Raw genomic sequence first — 12,049 nt, forward strand, 5'->3', positions numbered from 1 at the left:
GAAAACAACTTCTCCTGTTCTCCGGATGTCCTCCTATATCTTGTAAAATTAAAATCTAGCCAAGTCTGCAATTATGTGACAATCTGGAATTGATAATTGTGATTGCACTCTTGTTTTGAGAATGAGCAAATCCATGCAAAACATATAACGCCATCTACCAAATGCAAAAAAGATTGCCACAGTCCAGGAGAATATGAAGCCGACCATCTGCTTGGAAGTAAGACCCAAAAAACAATTTAAAAAGACCCAAAAAAGGATTGAAGAAAAACAATTCACAAAATGAACCAATGTGACCCGGTATACAAGAATAATGGGGAAGGCAGTGGCCACGCCCGCAGTGAGAGGAATGTCACATCGCACAAAATAATCATTAGTACAATAACATTAAAATATTTAGCCAGAAAAAAATGAACATAAAATGAAATATTGATACAAATATTAATTTACACATGATCATGGTCAGGTAACGGTGCAAAAATTGGTGAAAGCTTGCCCGGTGGTTGTCATGGAAGCAGTGTCACTGACCGATTTCCCCAAAAAATGCTTGAATAGGGTTAACCAGAATCTACCCCAAAAACAGGGAGCTCCCACCCAAATACCATGCGGTCCCATTCCTTCTGCAAAGAAAACAAACTGGATGAAGACAGATCTGGCAGACACATAAACTCCCCATGTAGGAAAAACATAAGAGTTAAATTAGCATCCTATTTCTGTTTCTGAGATTGGCTTTCTAGACTAGAAGACTGATGACACAACCGCATCATAGAGTGTGAAGCCACGAGCCTCAAGGATGTTGCAACAACTATAGTTCAATGACTGTTAGTGGTATCCCATTGAAACCACAAGGAAACAAAAAATGACGAGACCATTTCCAATTGGATTACCAAGCACAAAGTGCTACTCCATATGTACTCGGTAGGCCATCAGGACATAAATGGTCAACAGAAGTTCGATATAATAATTTCCATGAGAATCTATAGATGAAAATTCAGAAAATAAATGGAGGGTTTTGCCAATATATACCTCACCCTGCTGGAACCCCCTAATGTCCTTGTATAAACTATGTAACAACTTTGTCAGTGCTTCTGAGGAAGAGGAGAGGCATTTTTCTTGATTCACAAGGTAGACACACTGCATAAAAGAGAGGCACAACTGTCAAATTTGTAACTATTTTAGAAAATTTACAAGATGGTGGAAAGTATTGTGTGTAAAAATACACACCTGGAAGAGCAAATGGGCCTAGTAGTAGGTACTTATTTAGACTTGAGATCAGCCTTCAGTTTTCTCAACTCCTCCCCTTGATACTACAGAGCAAAAAAGTCAACGAAAACACCTGTTCACTCATGAAAAACATTTTCTACTTCTAGTTTTCCAGATAATTTTAAAAAAAAAAAAAGCACCTCGTTTTCCAGTTTTCCAACATTTGTATGGTAAACTTAAAGCACTTTTTTTCAAGTTTTCTGCACAAATATTGAGACACTTTGCTACGCTATACAACAAAGCTACATTTTTGCAATTGTATGGAAAACCGAAAATAAAAAATGAAGGGGGTACTCCACAGACAAACTGGCCTCAAAAAGTTCCAAAAATATTGGAATCCACACCTTGTATAACTTTTTCCACCATCTGTCTGATCTTTCCTGTAATAAGCACCATTCCATGGCCATCTCATATTCAACTGTGTTAGGCTGAGAACAATGTGAAGTTGATACAGCTTGTCTCTGCATAAACAATTAGCCCAGACATAACATGAAGGAACAGAGAAACACAATACCCATGATAAACCAAAGTTGTGCATATTCAAAAAGAGAGCATTAACATTTTATACCATCTCTCCACGTTGTGTCAAGAGTTTAACTTTATCAACAGACAGATGGCCAATAAATGACAACTGCTTTTCCAGAGAATTCGGAGTTCCAACACTTCCAACGAGAGGCCTGCAAATAAAAACAATTCATATGGAAGACATGCCCTCATTGCTCCTAGAGCTAGTTCATTAGAGTTAACTAATACAGAAATCGCATGTTTGGCATAACAGGAGACATTCAGGATAGCAGGGCCAGAGGAAGAAGCCTCCCAAATGCCATAAAAACATCAACAAGGCTAGGCTAACATAATGGTAGTCTAAAATCAATTAATTTTAGATAGTTTCAGTAGATGGATAGGAATTAATTATACAAAAATTAAAATATTAGCCAGGAATCTATAATGTGTTATGCGCAGAATGTTCAAAAAAATTATTTCAAATTGCGTATTAGAGAGAGAAATTGTGTGGTAGAGCAAAGGCATGCTTCCATAGAGAAATATGACTGCTGCATTCCAAATAAGCTTAAAATGCCCAAAAAATACCATATTCACTCTATTGAGCAGCATAACAAGAAGCTAAAGAGGCAAAATAGCAGCTGCAACTAATTGTAAAGGATGAAAAGTGAACAAATGGACCCAACAAATATAAGACCACATCTGAAGAGATCCTCGAAATTATCTCACCAGGTAAATTTTCCTAATAGATCAGCTGAGACGAGCAAGATGACTGTCGAAATGATCACATGTTTAATTTCTTTTAAAAAAAAATTACAGGTGTGGAAGGTCAAATAGGGAAATTTTGAAAGAAAAAATTGTGACAGCCAAAGTGCACCTAGAACCCTGATAAAAAAATTATTATTATTATTATAGTCAATATTTTGTTAGCTAATGTGAAGTATGACTTAAATTACAGAATGACAGCAGCATCATTGCATTTGTTGGCTACATCCTAGTTACTCGCAGCATCTTGATTTCAAATCCTGGATGCTTTCTCATCATATTTGTTCAAGCTAATACGACTGACCAAAGGGTCCACATCCAATCCATGCCGCAATTGACCGGGAGCAGCCAACTAGGTTATGTTCACTGATTCACAATCCTTGCACATCCAATTAGAGGGTCATTCACTAATTTTACTCTTGCAGAAAAATCAGGTGACCAAGACCATGCAGATAACAAAATGTAAGTCCACATCAGTCAGCAATCATCAGAGTAAACCCTACAGCCCCAACGTGTTCAGAGGGCCTCCGCCTCTCACTTGAACAGGTTCCAGCTGGTCAGGCCGTAGATGCCTAATAAAGAGGACAATCTGGACCTCGTCTGTAACATGGTAAAAAGAAAAACCGGGACACTGATTGAAACCAACATAAGATGAAAAGAGCTAAAGCAAAATACAACTAGACTGACAGAAGTCAAAAGGCAAACACCAAGACTTTAGCTGCAGAGACACGACATCAAAATGCCCAGGTACGGAGAAATTCAGGTACAGAGTAAATCTGGTGGCATTTGAATATTCGATGGTTTCCTTTAGAAAGAGAAGATAGAAAATAAAATGAATTAATAAAATAAAAGAACAAAAAAAGACCTAGAATGTCATCCTATAACTGAGTTTTTGTTGGGATAAGAATTGAATCCTAGATCAGCCTTACTGCAATCCAACCCTTTGATGATACAGGCCCGGGGCCAAAAACTCCTACTGATATACATTTTCTGAGAAGATGTAACAGTAAAGAAAGAATAATTATAAAAGGGTACTTAATTGATTGGGGCAGCATTCGCACCTCCCATTTGATAGCACTAAACATCCTTCATCCAATTTTCTGACAACCATCTCTGCTGCTTCCTTTGTTTTGAAAATAACAAAAGCTTGACCTGGAGCATGAAATTTTCTACCATGTCATAATTGAATTACTTGAACTGACAAGATCATTTTAACCATGCTTTGTATTTGAGGACAAAACATGCCAACAGACTGCTTTCAAAGAAATAATTTTTCCATTGTCCAGAGGAGAAAAAAAAATGAACACGCTTTGTGAACCCCACATAATATTGAATAAAGAATCTTCAGTTTGTATCCGCACCAGAGTGTGGGCTAGAAATTGCTGTCCGCTGTATCATCTTTGCCGTGCAAAGCAATTCAAACCCATGCCAAACAATATCCTGAAACATAAGATACCACGTGATTACGATAATTATCATGTAGATAAAAGCAGGGTTTCTATATCAACTTTTTGGTCCAATTTTTTGGGAGAAAAGTGCCCTTGCATAATTTTCTAATTCCTCAGGACGTATGCCTAACTTAATCTCTTATCTTTCCCAGACGAAATTGTCCTAAACAAATACAAGAACCCACTGCTTATCAAAGGTACAAGAATGGATGTTAACTTCCCAACCAAATTGTCGCAATCTCAGCCATCAACCCAAATCTGGGCATGCCCCTATCCTAGTGCAAGAAGTTACTTAATAACAAGCCCTTATGTAACAGGTTATTCTAATGCAACACAACCTATTCAATTTCAGCTTGAATCAAAGACAGATCTGGAACCTAGTAATCACTATATTCCTGCAATTATCACGTGTGCGCATGTATGTGTACTAGTGTATGTACATGTGTATGCACCTATCTGCGCACAAGCACGCGCATGCAAGTGTTGCATGGATGCTTGCACTCATAGCATGTGCGTGTGTGCAAGGTTGTGCACATGTGCACACAAAATGGATGCATGTCCATGCATTTGCATGCATGCGAGGGTAACTGACTAGCGCCATTTACTTTAAAAAGAAAAAAGAAAAGCATCAACCTCAAGGCCTTTTTTTTATTTACCTCATTAGCTTTTTAGCAATTTGTGATTATTAGCTATTTTATAATTAATGTTTTAGATTGTATTCAACAATTCGCACTTGACAAGAATAGAAGATGATCAAAGTCGGAATCTTGAAAATTTAAATTATTGAACTGGATATGTAGCATTCCCAAAAAAATAACAAGGGATGTAGCAATTGACCCAGGCAACAGAAGATGCTGAAAAACACAATCTGCTACAAAGCCAAATAATATCCATATGATCAACAGGCTCTTCAATTTTAATCAAAGCTACATGGGGGCAAGCAAACTGTAAAAAAGGAAGCAGTGTGTGTTGGGCAGCAAGCAGGCAGTCATTGATGTGTTTATTTTACGACCACAAACAAGTGGCATTGAATTTTTAAATCCAATACATAATGGGTTGGGTTGGGGCTCTAATTGAGAAAGCAAAGACATGAATCCTCATTCAGACAAGCGATTCCAACTTTAAGAAAACTACTCAGTAACGTAAATAAATTGAGAAGCAAGGACATATTTTGGATGACAAATGAACAAAAAATGAGCAAAATAATAATGCTGATGATGATAATTCTGTTGCACATAACACAAGAAACACAATATAACCTTCCCACAAGAAAACCAAGGCAACAAAAAAATCTTTAAAACAAATTCACTGTATTCTAGAATCTAGAATAAGAATTACCTCCACTTCTGCTGAAGTGTAAGCTGGATCCAAATTCTGAAGAAGGACTAGTGTTCCTTGCCTGTAAGCAGTTTGCATCCTTTCCTCCCAAGGCTGAAAGCGTATATACATATATATATATATATAACACAACCCACAAGTTGACAAGGTAAAGGGGAAACATAAGTAGCAGTCACAAAAGGACAAAAAGTATGGCACGGACAAAAATAATGCTGTTCCATGCTCCACTTTTCTGAGTAAAGCAACAATAAGGCAAATCAACATTTGATTCCAAACAACATTAGCTTCAATACAGCAGTTTTCCATTAAAAAGTGGAGCTAACATAATGGTTGTCAAAAAATAGCAGTGTTGAAGACAGTGGGTAGATGGAATCAACTCGCTCATCAAGTAGTAAATTCTACACTGCTGATTATACTTAGAATGCTAGAGCATTCATCACATGGTGACTAGGATATGCAATGAAAAAGGCGATTATACGATGCCAATCACTGTTCCAATTGCCAGCAACATTAGTGGATATAATCCACACTGCAGAAGCAGTAGCATTATTGTTCGAGAACATTCTCATGCAGCAGCTATGATGAGAAGAAAGACAACGAGAAGCATATCTCAACTCAAAATAATATAATTCACAGAAAAATCATACAGGATTTGATGCCATTCCTCATGCAATGACCTCAATGATAATACAGAAAAGTAATCCCAGGAATTGAGGAACAATTGGGGAGCCTCAATATAGAATCAAAAGATCTTTAAACAAACACTGCGAAGCTACGATTTTGAGGATACAGACACAAGAGCCATGTTTTGACAAGTAAACAACGTTAGATTTGATGAATCCCTAAAATATAAACATAAGAACACATTTATATGCTACTGCATCATAATATGGGATATCAACCTATACATTCTATGCAGTGGGTCTCTGTATGATAACAGTCCATCAGAAGTGGTGACACTAAAGAAAGTATTTGTGCAATTTGTTAACATATAGAAACAACTGTTAGCAAGTAAAACAATAAATAATATAATAAGTTTGTATGCAACACAAGGCGTGAGGCAAAATTACTTACAAGTCCTTTAAACCACTTGCTTCTATCCTGCAATAACATCAAAATGAGCACACATGAGAACATTAAAAATCATCTAAAAAGAAATTTTGACATCAAGAACCAATAAATCAAGAATTTGAGGACGTGATTGTGTTGTGCACAATCACTGCATGACAAATAAGAAGGCTGTGTAACACATTATAAAGATACCAGCATGAATTAAATTTACTAAATTAAAAACTTGAAACAATAAAATGGTGTATAGATGATATAGGACCAGTACGAGCAACAAGCAAAAATCAGCTGCAATCAGATACATATCACATATAGTGGGGCAAATTCTGGGCATATTTCCTCATTTTATGCGTAGTCTGGTTGAGAATAAGATTAAACTAATTCAAAATGACAAGCTCCCTTATATTTGGTGATATTATGTAATGTGTGTCTAATTATAAGGTGAACTTTGAATGCTCTAGCAGCAACAAAATTCACAATAAGAACCAACAAATCAAAATGAGCACCCATAATAATCACTTGCTTTTCTATCCTGCAATAACATCAAAAAGGGCATATATAAGAACTAAAAATCATCTAAAACAAAATTTTCACATCAAGAACCAACAATGTAGCATTTTAAGACATCACTGATCATAAACTGTTGTGCACATCCACTGCAAGACAAGTAAGAGGCTGCTTGACACATTTTAAGGATACCAGCATGAATGGAATTTGACTAAATGAAGAACTTGAAAAATCAAAATGGCGTACAGATGATATAAGACTGATACCAGCAATAAGCAAAATTTGCTGCAATCAGATACATATCACATACAGTGGGGCAACTTATGGCCATATTTCCTTATTTTATGTGTAGACTCTGATCGACAATCAGATAAACTGTTAAAAAAAAACTAATTCAAAACAATAAATTTCATTTTTTCTTTGGTGATATATTGCACTGTGTCTAAAATTATGAGGTGAACTGTGAATCTCTAGCAGCAACAAGTTCTTCAGCTTATTAGGCTGCATAAGATCCAACCAAGCAAAACAATCAACAAACTCTTCATAACATCTCTATAAAGATCTAGACAACCAAATTTTTATTTGAAAAAAGAATAATATACAAAACTAAATTATTATATTTGCAATGGAACTTACAGCATTTGGTCTTCGGGTGACCTCCAATAACTGGCCATCACTTTTTCTTCCCTCATCTGGAGATTGACTAGAACGGGCTTTAAATGAGTTGCCATTTGAAACTTTTGTTATGATCTCATCAGACTTCAACTTCTTGGAAGATGGACCATTTCCTGTTGCAGGTGAATCCCCGGCTCCTTTAGATTTTGTTTTATCTTCAGACAAAGTATCAACGTGAGATGAAGCCTTCACATCATTCCCATCAGAATCAATGTTTAACTTCTGCACATGCACATCATTCCTCCTATTCTCTTGAGGCAGTTCAACAGAAGTATCAAGTTTTGCTTTCTTCAAAGGCCTATTGTCCAATGCAGCAGAATCCTTAGTGAATTTTACCTTCTCTTTAACTGCATCCTGATTGACAAGAACCTTACTCACTTTGCCCTCAGTCTTATCAAAATCAACTTTGGACTTCGGTGCAGTCTTGTCACCTGAAACACGTTCCTCTTTTACTTTCCTCTCAATCTTATCAAGATCAACTTTGGGCCTAAACGTGGTCTCGCCACCTGAAGCATGTTCCTCTTCAACATTAGTTGCAATTATTTCATGAGATTCTGCACCTGCACCAGAACCAGGTTTTTCTCCAGATGAAAAATCCCGTGCAATGAACAAAGGCTTGACATCAGCTTCCTCTTTCACTAAACGATCATTAAAACTCCCATCAACCTTTACAGTTTGGCATTCTTTATAAGAGTGTTGCTTGGAAAGCAGCTTCTTTTCTTTACTTTCTAAAGCATTCCCCATGTCTTCTTTCTTGTCTGAATCAAGTTGCAGAACACTGCCCGGACTTTGGCGATCTTTTTTGTTAAATATAAATTTAACTGTAACAAATTAACAAAAAAACTCTGAAAATTTTTTAACTACCATTACAAACCACTCAAATTAGAAAGTCAAACCAAAAAGAAGTGGTTTGGACAAAGAGAATACATACCTTCAATGCCAGCTATTTTGTCGTCTATCTTATTTGAAATTGTGCAGCTTCCAACATCAAATGTACGATAAAAAACATAATCAGCCATTCGAAGTTCTTCTTCTGAAGGTTGTGGGTTTCTGCTATCAGTGGAAGTACAGACAACACAACATTTGCCAGCAAGTACCTCCTGTTTTGACATGCAGAGATTTAGAACTTAGTGCATTCTATTACCATTACCTGAGCAACAAAGTGACTCATTTATGTTCCAAGTTGCTTGTTAATATAGTCAAAATAACTCCAAAAAGCATGTCATCTTGAATGACAATAGCAATAGCATCCACAGGACAGACACAAGCATACATCTTTGTCTATACAGTGATGTTTATTCCGGACATATGTCAGTTCAACAGAAACATCTCTTTGATATGTAATGGTTGAACCATCTCCTTTTTTATAAGATACAAATCTATTAAAGAAAATTGGACAGAATTACAAGCTGTGGACTGTGCAGAATAAGACATCCTCCACCAATCAGCAAAAAGCAATCACAAAAGTGCAACTTGCCAATCCTTTTGGAGATTAGACAACAAAATCTCCCAAAAAATACACACAATGTGCAATAAAATAGAGATCGTTCAACCACCACTTTGGTATGTACAAAATAAAATAAATAACAAAATTCGAATATTTAGCAAAAGAATGTATCATCTTGCCAGCTAGCCATTACAATCTTTTCAGAATGTACGTTACTGCAGAGTGCAGATACCCCACCATTCTGGCCCCACCTTCATATTAGACGCAACTGGTTTAAAAATTTTTCAATTTGAAAACCCACATTTACAAGCATGAATTTGAATCCCAAAATCCATAGAAATACCTTTTCGGCAAGTCATTTTTCAGGAATAAAAATGATAAAAAAATCCTTACAGTAATCCATTCTCTTTCAAGAGGGTATTTTGGGGATGAATGTCTATTTTTCCTAATTTGACCATTCTTTCAAGGACATTTGGGGGATAAAAAGATAAGAAAAATCTATTTCAATAATTCCAAGTCAATTCTCATAGAAGTTCATTCCATTTTTGTTTGACTTCGTGATTTTTGGCATTCTCTCCACCCTTCATCTTGAGCTCTTATATTGCCTTCTGAACCCCCAATTGACTCTTGATATTCCATAAGTGTTGACCATTTGATGGTAATATTCTCTTAGGAGAACTCTATTCCCAAGGGTAGACTCGGGGAATCCCTCTTATGGTAAATAGCACCCTAAGGGTCTCTTTTCCAGTTATCAAATGGGGAGAAGAGGGGAGGACTGTCAGAGTGAACCATGCTTGAAGTATCATCCCAAACTCTCTTGGAGTATCATGGTTCGCAGCTGGTTGCATCTTGAGATTATCTTCACGTCCAAATAGGTCCACTTTGCCAACACCTGAGTTTGTTTTAAGTTTAACTAATTTTTCATAATTTAGAAGATGTTTTAATGTAATTTGCATGATTAAAAGTATGCTTAGAGCTTTCTCATTGTCTTAAAGATATGTTGTTTCTTTTTTATCTATTGTTAGAAGCAAGATTAGGGTTTTTATCTTAGAAGCATGATCAGAGTTTTGATTTATTAGGAGCATGATTAGGGTATATTGTCAACTGAAAGATCATTTCCATTAGGAGCATACTTTGAAGCATGCTTTCAATCAATTACTGAATAAAAGCAAGCTTATTATTTTATGCATCCTTATTAGTGTCTGATTTCATTACATAAATACATGATTCTCATGCAAGCTCATGTGCATGTTGACATTTTGAGGACTGGAAACTACAATGGATTTGATATTCGACATTCAGAGATAAGTAGACAGCTTTGGATTTCACCCTAGGCACAAATTAATGATCAAAATGCTCGTGTATTTTTAGGATATTCACGTTGTCATTTAGAGTTAATTAGGGAACGATGTTAAATCAAGCATGATTGTAACATTTATTTTAACTTGTGTAGGATTAGGATTATTAGAACCCTCCTTGTTTATTACAGTTAGTTTAATTGTTTATTACTTATGTTGCCCATTGATTTCAAGTCGATCAAATAGTTTCATGACTTGTAATGAAGGTTGAATTTGAATATATATATTTTATCCTCTGAAAGAATAAAAATACCAATTTGCCAAAAATAAGATCGAAAGGTCAAAACAAGGCGCTTAATGAACTTTCTCCAATCTTTTCAATTGCTAAGTCATAACTTAATTCTCAAATCCTACACTTCCTTTAAATTGTCTTTCCATGTTTGAAGCCAAAATAAGGATTTTTTCTTAGTTTTCCTTTAAAAAAAATATACATATAATGGTGAAAAATGTGCAATGTTACTCATAAATTTTGGAGAGGATGTTGAGGTGTTTCTAAATCTCGAAGAGATTTTCTTTAGTGAAATAGATTGATAATGACAGTAAATATAATTACAATGCAATGATTCACCCGCTTTAACTAATAAAAAGATATGTTATGCGAAAAATATTGAATTTAAATTCTGGTAACCATAGGGGAATCACACAGTTGCTTCATTCAATTTCCAAATAACCAACCTCTCATCTAAATCAAGATCTCAAATATCGACTTTGAAAATTTCAAGGCTTCAAAAAACAGTAATTTCAACTGGAATTTCAATGTCGATGTCAATTTTTATTTTTATTTTTAAAAAATGATGGAAGCTAACTATAAAGCATGGAATTATTTTACGAAACAAATAATAATGCAAGATTCAGAACTAAAATTCTATGAATAAATACATCAAAGACACATATGTTGTGTACAAAGTGCAATAACTATAATATGAAATCACACTTTAACATCTTCAATTAACATGAATGAAATCCATAATCAGTTAAATATTATTTATTATACATATGTAGATAATTCAGACATAAATGATCAAATAAAATGTTGTGGTTAAGAGTAACTAAGATTAATTTTTCATATAGTTTCAGAAATCTAAAAGCTATTCATATAGTTCCCATGACAATCTTTAGTTTCAAATTTTAAAAAGGAAAAAAAAAAAAAAAAAAGATAAATTAAGAGAGAAATTTCAATTTGGGTTTTGAATCTCAAATTTGAATGGAAAATTCTTTCTATAGTTAAGGTCAAATTGGATCAAGGATTTTGTTTGGGGAAAGGATAGGAAAATAAAGAAATTCATTTCCACAATATTTTCTCTCAATATCAAACATCATTTAAAATAAAAAATTATTCTAATATGATTAAAAATTAATAAAAACAAAATATTAAGGATGTGTAAAATTAAAATTTTGTCCATTGAATTGGTATATTTTTTATTTTCTTTCTCACTTTCCTTGATAACCAAACATGAAAATTTGGAATCATTCCTATTTCACTTCCTTTCCCCAATAACTTCCAAGTTCCAAATAGGTCGTTAAATTTTCGACAAATTTTGCCAAAATTTTGAGATTTTGCTAAATTTCCAGTTAACTGTGGAAATTCTGACAGAAATTTTATAAAATGGAAATTGACTACCAATTTGATTTCAAGGATGGCAGAACGCAGAAATTTCGGTTGAAATTTCAACAATTTCGCA

General features: G+C 34.9%; 1 protein-coding gene across 6 annotated transcripts in view; it reads right to left on the minus strand.

The window, feature by feature from the left end:
- Positions 1-235: 235 nt before the first annotated feature.
- LOC131150590 (protein ANTI-SILENCING 1) overlaps positions 236-12,049 on the minus strand; it is a 28,632-nt gene continuing 16,818 nt past the window's right edge. For 5 of the 6 annotated variants that reach the window (XR_009135571.1, XR_009135570.1, XR_009135573.1 and 2 more), the window contains 11 exons: positions 8,494-8,662; positions 7,524-8,383; positions 6,387-6,413; positions 5,313-5,405; positions 3,888-3,966; positions 3,588-3,678; positions 1,829-1,937; positions 1,605-1,721; positions 1,222-1,304; positions 1,024-1,131; positions 236-617 (listed from right to left, as the gene is read on the minus strand). Coding sequence is in view for 1 of the 6 variants with exons in the window: in XM_058101408.1 (XP_057957391.1) it covers positions 1,254-1,304; positions 1,605-1,721; positions 1,829-1,937; positions 3,588-3,678; positions 3,888-3,966; positions 5,313-5,405; positions 6,387-6,413; positions 7,524-8,383; positions 8,494-8,662 (1,596 nt within the window). In the remaining 5 variants the exon portion in view is untranslated. Of the gene's footprint in view, positions 1,132-1,221; positions 1,305-1,604; positions 1,722-1,828; positions 1,938-3,587; positions 3,679-3,887; positions 3,967-5,312; positions 5,406-6,386; positions 6,414-7,523; positions 8,384-8,493; positions 8,663-12,049 lie in introns of all 6 variants that reach the window. The other variant, XM_058101408.1, reaches the window with a different exon arrangement.

Source organism: Malania oleifera, chromosome 3 (assembly GCF_029873635.1).
Source record: "Malania oleifera isolate guangnan ecotype guangnan chromosome 3, ASM2987363v1, whole genome shotgun sequence".
NCBI lineage: Eukaryota > Viridiplantae > Streptophyta > Magnoliopsida > Santalales > Ximeniaceae > Malania > Malania oleifera.